Below are 17,877 nucleotides of genomic sequence, written 5' to 3'. Positions count from 1 at the left end.
AGAGGTACTTTGTGAAGGAGCAGTTCTACCGGGACGGGGGGCCTGTGTTCCTGATGATAGGTGGAGAAGGCCCCGCCAACCCAGCCTGGATGGAGAATGGCACCTGGCTGCTCTACGCCAAGCAGATGGGCGCTTTGTGTTTGATGCTGGAGCACCGCTTCTACGGACAGAGTCACCCCACCGTGTATGTAAGGGGTGGGAATCACAGGGTACCTCACGATACAATGAGATACACGATACATGGCCCGCGACAACGATAATATCGTCATACAGCGATTCTGCATTAGACAATCCTCTAACGATACATCGATATACGTATATGTCTAGTGATGAATTCAAAATGACTGTGAAAGGGTAAAGTGCTGGATTTTGTTCTTCATTTATGGTCCAAACTGAGTTTTTCAGTGACTCGTCTTTGGTTAGTTAACTTCTTTTCAAGTTTCCTTTATTCATGTGTTGAGCGCCATATTGATCCATTTTTGACCGCCTTATTTCATTAATAAAAAATAGTGCTGTCAAGCAATTAAAATATTTAAGTGCGATTAATCACATTAATGCCATAGTTAACTCACGATTAATCACAAATTTTTTTCTATTCTAAATATCCCTTGATTTTGCGATGCTAGCCTTTTAGTGAGATCAGAGAGTGTTGAGAAGGACAGTAATAAAATATATTTGGTAAAATGGATATAAGAAGAGAGACCTGCAGTGAATTCAACCCAGTCCACTTGACATCGGGTAGGTACATAACAGTGGTAGGCTTACCGTAATAAATAATAGCCCAGGCTATTATTTATTTCAATCACTGAACTTTCGAACAAAACTCTTGCTCAGCAAAGATGGGAAATACTATAACATTTATTATTTAAACCAGTATGAATATTCCTACCGTACGTAGGCCTATACACAATACCAGGCTGTCGAAATAACGCCTACACACTGTGGCATCCCGCCACTTAAACCTCGGCCCGGACCAGCCCGAGGGTTGGTCCGGGATGGCCGATACCACCGTCACCCACCAGCCGGCGACGGAGAGCATCAACCAAACCCCAATCAGCGGGATGGGAGACACCTGGCTGGACAGCCAGGGAAAGGCTTTAAAAGGCACTCGGGAGCAGACGGAAAGGGCCGACGAGTGACGAGACAGCAAGGGCCGAGCCAGCCCTACCCTAGAGGCCCACAGAGTCCCACGGAGGCCCTAGAGACCGCGAGTACCTTATTTGATTTAAGTTGTCTGTAATAAATGCCGTGATCGGCTAAACCCTCACTGCCAAGCATATTGTCCGTGGAACCCGGCAACAACAAGGACCGGGTTGCCACAACACGCGCACACGCGCACACACACACACACGGTGGCGGAGTGGTAATCGGGAGTGTCGGGAGAATTCCCGGTGGGCCGCTAACGTTTCGGGGCTGTCGGGCTGATTACTGCGGGATAACAATATTGCGTTTATAAAAGTTCCTTGCATCCTGAAATGGTACAGCCCTGGTGGGCCTTGAACTGCGATTGGTCAGAAAGACGTAGCAGCTGATGGCAACATTGAAATCTCTGCAGGCTCAAACACAGTGACACACACTTTTAGTGTTTTTCACCCTCTCCTTATCCTTGCTTGCCCCAACAAGTTTGTGCGGCGTGCTTGTTGTTTTGTTTCCGGTGTAGCTAGATGCGGTATGGTGTTGTAGTTTTTCTAATTGACTGGTTGTTGCTAGACAGTAGGTGAAAAAACGACAACGTTTGTCAAACCAAAAGAGTGTTAATAGCACAATAACAAAATTAACACCATTAAATTTGGTTTACGTTAACGCCGTTAATAACGCGTTAAACTGACAGCACTAATAAAGAATATTGATATTTGGGGCATTATTTCCTGTCGTACTCTTCAGGAATAAAGCATAAAAATTAGAGCTGTCAAGCGATTAAGATATTTAATCGTGATTAATCGCATTAATGTCATAGTTAACTCGATTAACGATTAATCGCAAATTGTTTTTATATGCTAAATATCCCTTGATTTTTTTGTCCCATAATTCTTCTCATTATAATTCTCTTATCAACATGGTGAAGTGCATCGGCTTGCCTTGTGCAAATGATTTTTTATTGATAACAACATTGGCATATACTGATCAAAACAGGACGATACAAAAAAAAGCCTATAGTGCAATTAAACGAATGCTTTGAACAAATGTAATTTGAACATAGCAGTCAGTCTACTGCTTCTTTGTTTTGAGCCAAAGAAAAAAAAAATATATATATATATATATTTTTTTTTAAATAAAATAATTGCGTTAATCGCGCGATACATTTTTTAACGCCGTTAAAATTGGTTTGCGTTAACGCCGTTAATAACGCGTTTAACTGACAGCTCTAATAAAAATGCAAAATAAATTCTTAAAAAGATATGTACATATATTATAGCGATATTTGGCGCTAGTGTATCGATTCTCTTATCGCATGAAGAGTGATTATATATCGCCGTATCAATATTTTGTCCCAACCATAGAGTACATACCATACCCTCCTGCGTGGTGTGGGTCATTTGTTCAACATCATGGTTTAACAAGGTCAAACTGCTTGACACCAGAACCAGTTAGGCAGGGCACTAAAGAGTGGAAGAGAGCCACATTGAGACTGCCGGGAGCACAATGAAATCTACATTCGCTTATCCAGAGGCAGGTGCAGTCAACTCTGGACAGATATCCTCACAGCATTACTCTCCCTTATAGCTGTCGGTTGGTCATGGCACAACAGATTATACTCAAATCACTCTTTCATATACATATATTTATTGTATTTCTTTTGTTTTAACAACATACACAGACAGACCCTTACACCATCATAATAAGAATACAAATTAAGTCATTTCTTAAATTAATTTAAAATTAGAGGTACACGCATTGTGGCGACCCGACCACGTGAGTGGTCGGGTTTTTCTCTTTTTTTTATTTTCTTTTTTAAATTTGTTTAGTCAAAGAGAAAGAAAGTTAGAGAGAAAGATATAAAGTGGGGAAATTAAAGGGGAACAGTGCCTGTTGGGGGACAATCCACATTACATATCAAAAATATTTTACATGTCTTGATTTTTTTAAATGTACAGTAACCATTTATCCTAGCCTTTAGCAAATGAGTCTTCCTTAGCTTTTAATCTAGATGTGAGTCTCTCCATTGTTTGAACATCACCGATAATGTTGAGCCATTGTCTGTAGTCAGGTGCAACCGACTGGAGCCAGTTCTTATGCCGCGTTTCCACTGCAGGGTGCGGAACGGATCGGTTCGCAAAGGTGCGGTACAGGTTGCGTTTCCACCGCCAAAAGTGGGCGTGACCCGGACTTAGCTGTACCCGTTTTGGCCTCGTTTTCAGTACTCCTCCGTTGGGGTACTGAAAACGAGACGAGACGCCTGAAAGGGTCCCGGGAAATTCTAGCTAGACACCCCCTCCGTTGATTGGTCGACAGAATCATCACTTCCGGGCGACGTGGTGATAAAAACAAACAAACAGTAGCCTCGAGGTATTATTCTTTACAATTAACATGTCGCGTAAAACGCTTGCCTGGGCGAACAAGGTGGTGGAGACGTTCGTCTGCATTCTTGGGGAGGAAGACGTTGTTTACGATGTTTACATAGCTGCCGCGGCGATCGACATCCGGCCTACCTTAAAGGGTACTGTCAGCGGTGGAAACGCGACCTCGGAACTGAGTTGGGCTATACCGCCCCCTCCCTACCGCACCTTTGCGAACCGATCCGTTCCGCACCCTGCAGTGGAAACGCGCCATTAGTGATGGCCTTTTTTGCTGCAGCAAGAAGAATCTTGATCAAATATTGGTCTCCTTTGTGCACAGTTCCTTCCATATGTCCCAGGTATAGGACAAGACAAGTAAGGGGGATTTTGTATCCTAGAACCTCGCACAGCACGACATGGATATGTTCCCAGAAAGGTTGAATTGGACTTCAGCTCCAAAACACGTGTGTGTGGTTAGGATCCATATAGTTGCACAGTCTCCAGCAGGTTTGTTGAGTGTAAATTTGTTTGCTAGTAATCTTGGGCGTTATAAAGAAACAAATTATTTTTTTCCAAGTGAATTCTCTCCATCCATGCGACTGTGTAGTTGTCTGGTGTATTGTCCACATATCCTACCACATGGTGTCCGGGATCTCTTCACTCAGTTATTTTTCCCATTTAGCTTTGACATATAATGTTGAATCATTCTTAGCTTCCATCAAACAAGAATACAGAATTGACACAGCTCTGGGAATGACATCATTGTAAGATTGAACAATCACTTTTACCATAGGATGTATCTCATCAGCGTGTTTCTTAATTATTTTTATATAGTAATCCCTCATTTGTAAGAATCTGAATAAGTCCTGATTTTTTTTAGGCCATAAGTATTTTCTTTTATTTATCTTGAACGATTCTCATTTCACCCTTTTGGATAACCTTGCACATCACGGTTAAGCCTTGTTCACACACTACTGATCTCATTGACTTTGCATGGGGCGCTTGCGAATTGCATTTTGGGTCCGTCCGTCCTTTCGGCTCCGTGGCCTGCGTCAAAAAGTTGAGAAATGTTCAACTTTTCAGGCAGCGCCGGATCCATCGGCCAATCAGATCGCGGTTACGCAAAAACACTCCACGCGTTTCCTGGATCCATTTTGCAATAACAAGCAGGAAGAAGCGGGAAAAATCCGGTCGCTATGTATTTTTGAAGAAATGTGGAATAATAGGATATTTTTTGTCACCTGTTGTTTGTGTCCTCTTTTGTATTAATATCCACACATCGGCTTTGTAGAGGGAGGCGATTTGATTGGCTGCAGTATGCGTCTACAAAGGCTATCCCCTATACGTCAGACACGCCCTCGGCCATCCGCCGACGTACGCATGTAGTGTGAACAAGGCGTCATACCCATCTCAGTCCACTTTTTGATTCTGGTATCAGAAATTCCCGGTCCGAATTCTTTATCAAAAGCTATCCATTTTAATAGACCAAGGCTGAATCCGAATACTTAGTACATACTATATCTGTTCAGTGTCTACTACTTGACCGTACTTGACTGTGTAGTACGGTCTACAGCTATGCGTAGAACGCCTCCGAACGCTTCCGAACACCGCCGAAACTCCACCGGATGTTTGGAGATGACGTATCCCCCCTCAGATGCCAAAATTACCTTGATAAGTTACCTGTTTTCCGTCTTGTCATCGTTGCTATTAAATTAAAAATGTATCTTTTTACTTAATTACTTACTTTACCTTTTGAATCTTTTTAATGTCTCTTTTTTTCGCTGCTTTCTACAACGTCTTTCTGGTGGTGTCGGGTGGTCGGGTCAGCCATCTCTTCTTTGATCGTTACCAGACTCCGGTTGCATTGTGGGATAGTGTAGTGAACTCCGTTGTTTACTGTGGCGGTAGTACGCATTTGGAAACGTTTTCCGTACTACACAATGCGTACTGAGCATTCGGACGCACTATATTTGTGGCGTACTACAAAATGCATACTATATAGCAGTCAAGTATGAGTATTCGGATTCATCCCAAGTTCCCTTCCCACTTTAAGTTGTTTGATAACGGAATACAATGTATTTGAGAAAGAAGTTGTTATTGGGTCTAATTCTTCCTCTTCTTTAGTATGGGTGGGAATTTCTCTTTCCCCATGAGTGGTTGAACCAGGGGCCCAGATGTAGGCACTTCATTATCTCTCCAACGAGCTACATAATCGACATTACACCAGTAAATAAGTGGACTACTGTATTAAAGTATTCCCTGAAGTTAGGAAGTGCCAGTCTTTTGGCAGCTGTAGAGTGGAATATCGAATTCTGTTTTTTCCCCCCCCAAATAAATCTAGACATCAGTGTATCCCAATTGTGAAACTGGATATGTGGTATACAAACAAAATGTGTTATACAGGCAAAATATTCATTTTCACTGCCTTTATCCTTTCAGTGAGGCTCAGTGGATAAGTTCACTACTTTTCAATTTCTTTCTGTATGTTGCCATCAATATGGTCATAGTTGTTTCGGAAAAGCTGTGACAAGTTTTTGGTTATGCTAATGCTTGAATATTTAATTGATTTAGCTTTCCAATTCCATTTAAATTCTTTAAGTTCTTAATTTGGAGAGCAGTAAAACGTAAGAATTTGAGTTTTAGATAAGTTTAATTTGTAACCTGAGTGTACCCCAAAATGTTCTAAAATTTGCATAAGTTCCATAAAGAAGATCTTTTAATATGATGAAAACGTCGTCCGCGAAAAGACTTATAGCATGGTTTTGGTCATTGATATCTATTCCTGTTAATATCCTCTTGTCTAATCATTTGGGCTAATGGTTCTATATAGAGAGCAAACAAGGTAGGTCTGGTTCCTCTTTCCAAAGTAAATCTATCCGATAGTGAGCCGTTTACTTTAATTCTAGCTGTTGGTTTGCTATAGAGTGATTTGATGCATTGAATTGTTTTCTCATTAGATTAAAACATTTCTAAAGTTAAATATAGTAAATCCCAGTTGACCCTATCGAATGCCTTTTCGGCATCTAGGCTGATCAATGCTGCTGGTATTTTATTTTTTGTATTTTATAGTGCTGTCAGTTAACGCAAACCAATTTTAACTGCGTTAATTTTTTTATCGCACGATTAACGCTCTTTTGGCTTGGCAAACGTTGTAGTTTTTTCACCTGCTGCAACAACTTGCCACATTAGAAAAACGACACCACCATACTGGATCTAGCTACACCGGAAACAAAACAACAAGCACGCCGCACAAACTTGTTGGGGCAAGCATCCGTCTCGGAGGTCCGAGGACGTTGCCCAGCGACACGCACAAACACACCCATTTTCCTCGGACGGCGAACTCGCCATCTCGGTTAAACTCAGTGGTGACCGAGCAAAATTCCAAGACAGAATTCAAGATGGCTGCGCCCAGTGTGACTTGAAGTATAAACTGTTTTCATTGTGCTTGGACCACTTTGGTGGTTTAAATGGCAATTTCAATCACTCGTATAACTGCAATACCTTACTGCGTCCGTATCTCTGCCTATGGCCTATAGCCTACTTATTTTGGAGCGCCTGGTCCTCTGCCAATGCTACCGCGACAACAGCTTTCCGGGTGGCGTCCATGTTTTCCTCCAACGGCGAAATAATAAAACGCTTGAAGTGTGGCCGTGACGTCAGATCCGAGATCCGAGTCGGTTCGCAGAGAATACTCGAACGCAGCTCTGTTCAAGCCCGCACGAGAGTTCATTGTTGTCATTATCTGTTACGTCTTTCTGACCAATCGCAGTTCAAGGGCCACCAGGGCTGTACCACTTCGGGAGAGGCCGCTCGGTTACTTGGTTGTGACTTTGACAGTTTGGCCCAATCCTGTTTCTTTGCTCACTGTCTCAACCCTACATCTCAACCCTAACCCTCATTGCTCATGCTCATTGCTACCCCTCATTGCTACCCCTAACCGATCCCCTACCAAATGGGACAACCCTACCCTGTGACGTCATCATGGCCTCCCGTGCCCCCTAGCAGATAACCAGACCCCTGGTAATGTTACAAGAGACAGACTGGCTGCCATCGTCTCGGGCAACGAGCAAGACCCATTGTAAAGATGTTTAACCTGAAATGGTATTTATATTTTGGCCTAGTGTGAGTGCACCCTTAGATAATAATCGGTTATGAACAAGAACACTTTAGAAGAAACACTTTATTTAAATAAGAAACACTGAACAACACATCTAAAAATACACACACAAGCATCTAAAAATACACACACACGCACACCTAAAAATACACACACACACACACACACTCTCTCTCAGCTTTTGAGAGAATGGTGGAGAATCACATCTTCTCCACCATTCCGCCAACTTTGCCTCGCTCTCCTCATGCCTCGCCTGCTCCCTGGCACTCTCCTCTTGGAAGGGGTGTCTGGGGTGGTGGAAGAGGTGCCTGGGGTGGAGGAGCATGAGGGAGAGGTGGGGGGGCTGCTGGCAGTGGACTCAACGATGTCCTGAAAGAAAACGAATAAGAAGGAATTAGGAATTATATGCCAGAACTGGGTGATATGGCCATATGTTACGTACAATATATAATATGTACACAATATAGTACTGCCAAAAATTACATTGATTAATATTACTAATATAATATAATATATTAGTATATAGGCTATAATATTACTTATAGAATGTTACTAATATAATATAATATATTAGTATAAAGCTTATTTTTAACCTGGAGTCACTAGAACATGGAAGATCTGGATATCATACGACATGATATCCAGCCCGGTCTTGCAGCCCGGCCGTCGGACTTTCGCGGGCCGCCCGACCCCGGTTCTCGGCCGGGCTGCAGAGCACGATCACGGGCTGCAGCCCAGCCGAGAACCGGGGTCGGGCGGCCTGTGAAAGTCCGACGGCCGGGCTGCAGATCCCGTGATCGGACTTTCGCGATCTTCCGAGAGTCCGCGGTCGGGCTTCGAAGACCGCGGCCGGGCTGCAGAGTGGGCCGCCCGACCCCGGTTTCTCGGCCGGGCTGCAGAGCACGATCACGGGCTGCAGCCCGGCCGAGAACCGGGGTCGGGCTGCCCGCGAAAGTCCGACGGCCGGGCTGCAGAGTGGGCCGCCCGACCCCGATTCTCGGCCGGGCTGCAGAGCACGATCACGGGCTGCAGCCCGGCCGAGAACCGGGGTCGGGCGGCCCGCGAAAGTCCGACGGCCGGGCTGCAGAGCCTGTGATCGGACTTTCGCGATCTACCGAGAGTCCGCGACCGGGCTTCGAAGACCGCGGCCGGGCTGCAGAGTATAATCAATAAAATAATTAATAGTTAATTACTGAGAAAACACTTACATTTGTGTTTTTCCAATCCTGTCGCATCTTTTCGCCCTCCATCTTGTTTAGGATATTTCTTGATTTTCCGTTTTCTCGCAAGGTATTGTGGGAGCAAGTCAGAACTGAAGCGCTTTAAGGGGGGCCCATCGAAAATCTCAATTTTGAGGGGATGTTAGCCCTCCCCCTTACCCCTTAAGCTACATTTAAACAGTATTGGGACATGACTCCAAGGCGCGTGAACGCGCAACAGCGAGGGCTAGGGCTGAGATTTTCTATGTAGCAAAGGAATGAGATTGGGCCTTTGAGTGTTGCGTCTGTTGAATGAGTGAGGTCGCAGGCGCACAGCTCAAGGCCTGATTCCACCGGAGGCGTACGCGCCGCGGTCACCGCTGCTGATCGCTTCCACTCTAATCAATGAGACCATTTCCACCGGGCGCGCCGCGGAACGTTTCAGTAGCGTCCCAGGAGCGGCGTGCTGCGCCGCGGCGCTATCTTTCCGTCCAATTCTATTTTTGCCGCGAGCCGCTGCTAAACTGCGTCAATTTCGACAGAGCAGGTCGAGCCGGGCAGGAAGTGAAAAGTAAAAGCCATAGAGCATCCGGTCAATTTTCAAAATAAAACACAATACTCAGCTCATATAACTTCACATCAACATTATAACGTCATGACCGGTGGCACCAGGTCAGCAGTCAATCAATCAAAGGGTCGGCAATATGGACGACGAGAGACTCATTGTCGAAGTTCAGCAACATGAAGTCATTTATGTACCAAATCATCGTTTTTATAAGGAAAATGTCAGAAAGGACAAAGCGTGGCATTTAATTACAATAGTTTTGGGAGTGGAAGGTGAGTACATTAGGTTTAGGATAATCGGAGGACGCAGCCGTTCCGCGGCGCAGCCGTTCCGGGGCACGTACGCGTTCGGTGGAATCCCGGTGTTAAAGGGGTAGTTCGGAATTTTGGACATAGGGCCTGATTCCGAAGTGAGCATTGGTATTCTATATCACTGGAAACAGTTTTCAACACATTTCATTCAGTCCTTCTAGTTGCAGAGTTCGCTCGTGCTAGGCTAGTGCAAGTCAACGGGCAATGCTAGCCTGCTATTAAAAACAGTCTTACCCACTCCACAGTACACCCGAGGTAAATCATTTATAACGCCAGACTATAGATTTAAATGTCTGTGTTGATAGAATAATGTTAGAAATAAAACTAACCATGCATCGCATGAATCATCGAGGGACTACTTTCTCAGCAGAAGCGGAATTCTACTATGCGCTGGTTAGGTTTGTAACCGAATCACGACAGAAGAACGTAAACAGAGAAGCGTCGGACAGAAGCGCAATTGAACGACTAGGCCACATGATGGTTCAGTGTGCTTTTAGAAATTGTAGAAATAAACGGTACAGATGGGCACCACAAAGTTTCCACCAATTTCCAATTTCCAGTGCGAGATCCAGAAAGGACTCAACTGTGGCTTGTTGCTGCTGGCTTTGACATCAAAACACCGGCTCGTACATGTACGGTTCGTTGGATACAACAAATTCCTCATAATCGTCTTCAAAAGCAGATGCATCGCTAACTCCTCCAAACGTGGCCATATCTTGTTAATTTAATACGCTTGTAGAATTCCTTCGTTCACTGTACTCTGCGTTTGTATCAATGACAGCGGCAGGTAACCTAGGTATCAGTCCGCCGCTGCCGTAGCCTACGTACAGGAATATAAACACTGCTGCTGAGACCCCGCAATTCCCTCAAAATGCAATGCAATGCAAGGTTGGTTTTATTTCTAACAATATTCTATAAACAGACATTTAGATGTATAGTCTGTCGTTATAATTGATTTACCTCGGGTGTACTGTGGAGTGGGTACGACTGTTTTTAATAGCAGGCTAGCATTGCCCGTTGACTTGCGCTAGCCTAGCACGAGCGAACTCTGCAACTAGAAGGACTGAATGAAATGTGTTGAAAACTGTCTCCAGTGATATAGAATACCAATGCTCACTTCGGAATCAGGCCCTATTTCCAAAATTCCGAACTACCCCTTTAAGGCCTCCACACACCGGCGCCGCAGCGACGCGTCAAAAACTCTGCCCCCATTATTCCGGGTGTACTAGCCCACACCGGCGCCAACTAGCTGCGCGGCAGCGTTCCGCGCCGCGCCGCCCAACTATCAATCAGCATATTAAATGAATCGTTCCAGTCGTTGAATCTGAGTGGATCGCCGTTGAACGTTGATGGTTCAGGTATAGGAAGACGATTGCGCTGATGAGTCTGCGAACACTTTCACGAGGGCTGCAGTTGTATCTTCTTTGTTAAAAAGTGGCATAGCTTGTGGTGGAGGGTGATGCTTTGACATGTTACTTTCCTGTTTGACCTCTTTCTTCTCTTATTTCAAGGGGAAATGTTGATGTAGCAGCGCTTCCACTTCTTCATCTGAGCATTCATTCTGCTCATATACTTGCTGTCGTGCCTTGGCAGCCTTTAGCTTCCTTAAAGTATCCATTCGCTCTATTTGCCTGCGCTTGCCCTCCAGAACTTCCTCTCTGATTCTTCAACTTCGAGAACCCTCTTCCTCTCTGATTCTTCAGCTTCGAGTTTTTCAAGTTTTTCGATATATCGTTCCTTTTCGAGCAGCAGCTTCAGTAGCGGCGTATTGCATGTGTGAAGAAGACTGAACTCCCGCCCCAGAAGGTGGTACCTCAGCTTGTCCAGGGCCTCCTTCTCCACGGTGGAGTAATTCTTCTCATTGGAGAGGAGTTTCCTACTGATGTAGGTCACGGGGTGTTTCTCTCCCGCCCGGACCTGGGATAATACCGCTCCCAGTCCTACTTTGGACGCATCTGTGTGTACTATCAGGGGCAGAGAGAAATCAGGGGTTATCAAGATGGGTTCCGAGCAGAGGGCTCACCGAAGGAGTCCGAATGCCATCTCTGCTGCCTCCGACCAGGTTACACAGTCTGGCAAGGGCTTCCGGGTCAGATCATGTAGGGGGCTGGCCAAAGTGGCAAAAACCGGGGATAAAACTCAGGTAGTGTCCTACCAGACCCAGGTACGATTTCACCTGTTTTTTTGAGGTGGGGTGGGGCCAGTCCTGGATGGCCGCAACCTTGGTCTCCTGGGGTCGGACGTTCCCATGTTCGACTTGGTAACCCAGATGGACGTTTCCTCCAGACCCAGGCGGCACTTGGCGGGGTTGGCCTTGAGGCCAGCCTTCCTCAACTCCCCCAGGACCGTCCGCAGCTGTCGGAGGTGGATATCCCAGCTGGCCCTGTGGATTATGATGTCTTCGATGTATGCTGCTGCGTACGCCTGGTGTGGCCGCAGGAGTTGGTCCATCATCAGCTGGAATGTGGCGGGTGCGCCATGGACGCGTTGGACCGTGCCTGCCTTGCGCTGAGTTGTTGACGGGGGGGGGGGGGGGCAGCTGCACCGGTTGCACCGTCGATATTTACGCCATTGATTAATAATATTTTGACCATTACATAAATGCCTTAAATAAATGCCAAATCTGTATCTCTCATAAAGAATATCGTCAGACAATGCCAAGGGATCGGTTCTGTCCCGAAAAACCCTCTGTCTCCGGAGAAACGCCTGTACGAAAAGTGCGCCGAGGTCCATGGGAACACCCACAAATGGTGACGCAATTATCGGAGGAGGGGCTAGGAAGCTGCGCACGCCGATCTCCGGGTAGACTCGCTGAAAAGCTGCTCCCGACCAGGTTTGGTTGCGAGCGTAAGTCACCAATGGTCATACAGCGACGCTTAAAGAGATCGACTTCCATGGTACAGCTAACCCAGGCTTTCAGCTCAACATACCTTGCTAACCCTCTAATCGAGCTTAGTAGTACAGGCCCCTGGATTGGGCTTCGAGGGTTTGTTTACCGGCGTTGCTATTGTTTCCGGTCTTGCGTGTTCCAACGGTTTATTAGGTATCTAATAAATCGCTGTCTAATCAATACTTCATTCACTGACTCTTCCGTTGTTATTACAATATTATGAATAGACTGCTCTGTAAAAAAATAAATAATAATAATTATACCAGATAATTTTTTAGTCGCACCGGTGCGCCCAAATAAAATATTTGGTCACACTTCCCCGAATTCTAGGCGCTTGTGCGCCCAAATTAGGCACACTCTGGAGCCCTGCGTCTGGTTTGGGGATCAGGACGACGGGGCTAGACCAGGCGCTAGACGACTCCTTGATGACACGGAGCTGGAGCATTCTGGCGACCTCCTCCCGGATAGTTTTCCTACGGGCTTCTGGGAACCGTTAGGGTGGGACGCACACTGTGACGCCTGGCGTTGTTTTAATGTCATGTTGGGTGACCGTGGTCCTCCCGGGTACCTCCGAGAAGGCATCCTGGTGTTGTAGGACGACTTCCTCGAGGTCCTGCTTCTGGGCAGGGCTGAGGTCGTGGGGGGGACCTCCGGTATGCGGGGACCTCCGGTATGCCACGGGGACCTCCGGTATGCCGTGCCGGGTGGCTAGAACCAAGGGAGCCGGTACCTGTTGGGAAGTTCCGGTCCGCCACTGCTTCAGCAGGTTGATATTGTAGAGTTGGGTGGGTTTGCTTCTCCCGGGCTGCCGTACCTGGTAGTTCACCTCTCCCACCCTTTAGACCACCTCGTATGGCCCCTGCCACTTGGCCAGGAATTTGCATTCCGCGGTTGGTATCAGGACCAGGACCAAGTCCCCGGGCTGAAATATGCGCAGCTGGGCTCGCCGGTTGTAGACCCGTGCCTTGGCCTGTTGGGCCTGTCAGAGATGGTCCCGGACGATGGGCCAGACCTGCGCCATGTGGCTCCGCACCTGCTCTACATGGTCCACCATGGTGCGATATGGGGAGGGCTGACTCTCCCACGCCTCTTTGGCGAGGTCGAGGAGTCCCCTTGGTCTCTCATCGTACAATAAAAAAAAAACATGTGGAGGCTTGGGGTATTTTGCGGACTGCGAAGAGAAAACGGGGCAGGAGCTGGTCCCAATTCCTCCCGTCGGTCTCCATGGCCTTCTTGAGCATTTGCTTGAGTGTCTTGATGAACTGTTCAACGAGCCTGACTGTCTGGGGGTGGTACACCGAGGTTCGATGCTGTTTCACCTGGAGAAGACTAAGAAGCTCTTTCAATACCCGTGACATGAAGCAGGACCCCTTGTCTGTTAGTAATTCCCTGGCTATCCCTACCCGAATGAACAGAAGCATGAGCTCCTTAGCTACAGCCTAAGCGGTGCCGGCGCGGAGGGGCAGGGCTTCAGGATACCGGGTGGCGTAGTCCACCAATACCAATATATACCTATGACCTCGGCTCGACTTTGTGAGAGGCCCGACAATGTCTAGTGCTAACCGGTCGAATGTTACCTCCATAATAGGCATGGGTTTCAGACCGAGGGTCTCGGGCAGTGCGCTGGCATTCCGGGCACACCTGACAGTACTGAACGACGTCTCTCTTCACCCCAGGCCGATAAAAACGGTCCAAAATCCTGTCCCTGGTTTTATCCATGCCTGGATGAGCCCCTAACAGAGTGTACCCTGAACAGGACTTTGCTAACATAAGGGTGGGGTACCACCAGTTGTACGGTCACCCCCCCCCCCCCCACCTCTACTACCCGATACAGCAGGCCCGCCCTTGGTGCTGAGGGTGAGGTAAGCTACTCACTGATTCCCTCGCTTGGCCATCATGGGCGAGGACGTGGCCCCAGGCTTTCTTCAAGTCATCGTCCTGTAGCTGGCTGCTGGCGAACTGTCCGGGTCGGACCGTTCCTCCCCCCCTTGTTTGGAAGAAATCCGAGAACGGAGTGAGAGGGGAGCTCTCGGATCCTCCTGGTGGGCCGGTCTGTTCGGTGGCCGTCATGGTGTCCGCGGTGTCTAGGGGAGGCCCCGTAGAGTCCGCTCGGTGGGGTCCTCCTGTCGAGTGGGCTGGGGTGCCCGGTGGTGTAGGGCCATCCCCCTCGGACCCTCCGCCTTCTCCGGATGAGTTTGGGATGAGTGCTGGGGATGAGTGGGTCACCCGAGCACCATAAGTGGGTCGGCCTGGTCGACTGTGCCTTTGTTATATTTGATAAAATCCAACTTGTTTACATTTTAACAGTCTGTTACTTTGAATGAAGATTGTGTGTAATTTTTGAAAATTACCAATAATTGTATGCTCCTCGTTCACTTTGCACTCACCACTAGATAGCGCCACTGCACTGTCAAAAGGAATGATGAGGAGAATAGAAAAGGACCCACTACATGAGGGACACAAAGCATGAATGGGTTGTAACCGTTGTCCTCCTGCTCATCTCCCACCAGGGACCTCAGCACAGAGAACCTGGCCTTCCTCAGCAGCCGCCAGGCCCTGGCCGACCTGGCCCACTTCCGCACCGCCATGGGGACCGCCCGGGGCCTAACAAAGAGCCTGTGGGTGGCGTTTGGGGGCTCGTACCCGGGCTCGCTTGCCGCCTGGTTCCGGCTGAAGTACCCTCACCTGGTCCATGCCTCTGTGGCCACCAGTGCACCTGTCCACGCCACCGTTAACTTCCCAGGTAGGACTTGCAGCACAGCGCTCCCATGGGACTGATGAGATGATAACAAAAAATAAAATGTATTACTGTGCAAAAGTTCCTTTATTTCAGTAATTCAACTTAAAAGGTGAAACAAAAATATTATATAGACTCGTTACATGCAAAGTGAGATAATTCATGCCTTTATTTGTTATGATTTTGATGATTGTGCCTTACAGCTTATGAAAATCCAAAATTCCGAATCTCAGAAAATTGTAATATTGTGAAAAGGTTTAATATTGTAGGCTCAGAGGGTCAAACTCTAATCAGCTAAAGAATCCAAAAAACCTGGAAAGGGTTCCTGATGGTCTCTCAGTCTGGTTTAGTGGAATTCACAATCATGTGGAAGACTGCTGGCCTGACCGTTACCATCATTGACAACCCCCACAAGTAGGGAGAGCCTCAAAAGGTAATTGTCATAGAAATTGGATGTTCTCAAAGTGCTGTATCAGAACACATTTATAGAAAGTTAAGGGAAAAGTGTGGAAAAAAAAGGGGCAAAAGCAGCAGGGGTGACCGCAGACTGGATTGTCAGGAAAAGCCCATTCAAAAGTGTGTGGGAGCTTCACAAGGAGTGGACTGAAGTTGGATATACTGCATCAAGAGCCACCACACACAGACGGATTCAGGAAATGGGCTTCAAATGTAGTATTCCTCTTGTGAGGCCGATCCTGTAGAGCAAACAATGTCAGAATCGTCTTACCTTGGCTGAAGGAAAAAAGTAACTGGTCGCTTGCTCTGTGGTCCAACGTCCAATTTTCTGATGGGAGCAAATTTTGCATCTCGTTTGGAAACCAAGGTCCCAGAGTCTGGAAGAAGAATGGAGAGGTACACAATCCAAGATGCTTGAAGTCCAGTACTACAGTCTGTGTCGATTTGTGGAGCCATGTCATCTGCTGAGCCATGTCATCACTGTGCTTTATTAAGTCCAGAGTCAATGCAGCCATCTACCAGGACATTTTAGAGCACTTTATGCTTCCTTCAGCAGAATAGCTTTATGGAAATGCTGGCTTTATTTTCCAGCAGGACTTGGCACCTGCCCACACTGCCGAAAGAGAAAGATGAGAGACATGAGACCGAACAATGCAGAAGAGCTGAAGGCCGCTATTGAAGAATCCTGGTCTTCCATAGGCTGATAGCATCCATGCCATGCCGAATGCCGAGGCAGTAATTCATGCAAAAAGGGCCAAAACCAAGTACTGACTACATATGCATATGCATGATTATACTTTTCAGAGGGCCGACATTTCTGTATCTAAAATCCTTTCTTTTTTTAATTCATGTAATATTCTCATTTTCTGAGATCTTGAATTTGGGGTTTTCATAAGCTGTAGGCCATAATCATCAAAATGATAACAAATAAAGGCTTGAAATATCTCACTTTCCATGTAATGGGTGTATATCATGTATTAGTTTTACCTTTTAAGTTGAAGTACTGAAATAAATTAACTTTGGCACAATATTCACATTTTTCGAGTCTTACCTGTGTGTATACTGTATTATATAGGTTAATAATACTGTTTAACGTTTCATAGAGTTAATAATATAGCGTTAATAATACAGTTTAACATGTCATACAGTTAATAATATAATATAGTTAATAATACTTTTTAAAGTGTAGTTAACAATATATATTTAATAATACTGTTTAACGTGTACTTAATAATATAATATATTGTGGTGACCCACAAGTACGATTAAGAGACATTCACCAAGGTACTGTACCTTTAAGGGAAAGGGTTACGTAACAGAGTTGCGGTTTTAACCTGGTTTGATGTGAAGCTATATTGAAGTGGAGAGATAAGCCGACTCGAACGCATCTCCGTCTCTTGTCTCCTCATTTATTGCACTCCACAACATAGTAAATAATACTGTTTAACGTGTCATAGAGTTGATAATATAAAATATAATTAATAATATGGTTTTAATGTGTATTAGAGTTAATAATATAATATATTGTTAATAATATAATGTATACCTAATAATACTATTAGAAAAACGTGTCAAACGTGTCATAATATAATATATAGTTAATAATACACAGAACACACCCGCACGCGCACACACCGCAGCGACACTCGCCCTTAAACATAACGTCTCCGCCATCGACGCACGCGCAGGTTAGAACATACACGCACACACCGCAGTGACACTCGCCCAGGTAAAACGTTATGTTTTTAAACATAACGGCTCCGCCGTCGACACACACGCAGGTAAGAACACACACGCGCACACACCGCAGCCACACTCGCCCAGGTAAGACGTTATGTTTTAAAACATAACTGCTCCGCCGTCGACAAACTCTCCCACGTTCTCTCTGACACGTTCTTTCTATTGACGGTAGAAATTGCGATAAAAGAAGGAACGAGACAATTTCTCACCTCGACAAGCAATGGCGGGTCGTTCATTTTGTCATATAAAAACCGTTAAATTCAAACTGACCGGCATATCAACACATAAGTCACGTGATCTTAAAGAGACAGTGTCCCTATAACACAGAACGAAAACATGTCAATAACCCAGTATGGTGAATTATG

General features: G+C 46.1%; 1 protein-coding gene across 1 annotated transcript in view; it reads left to right on the top strand.

Annotated features, from left to right (window-relative positions):
- prss16 (serine protease 16) overlaps nt 1-17,877 on the top strand; it is a 56,628-nt gene that overhangs the window by 21,420 nt on the left and 17,331 nt on the right. The window contains exons 2-3 of the mRNA XM_056610336.1: nt 3-184; nt 15,090-15,322. Of these exons, the coding sequence (XP_056466311.1) occupies nt 3-184; nt 15,090-15,322 (415 nt within the window). The remainder of the gene's footprint in view (nt 1-2; nt 185-15,089; nt 15,323-17,877) is intronic.

The sequence above is a fragment of the Gadus chalcogrammus genome, chromosome 16 (assembly GCF_026213295.1).
Source record: "Gadus chalcogrammus isolate NIFS_2021 chromosome 16, NIFS_Gcha_1.0, whole genome shotgun sequence".
Lineage (NCBI taxonomy): Eukaryota > Metazoa > Chordata > Actinopteri > Gadiformes > Gadidae > Gadus > Gadus chalcogrammus.
This window is presented reverse-complemented; position numbering and strand designations above follow the sequence as displayed.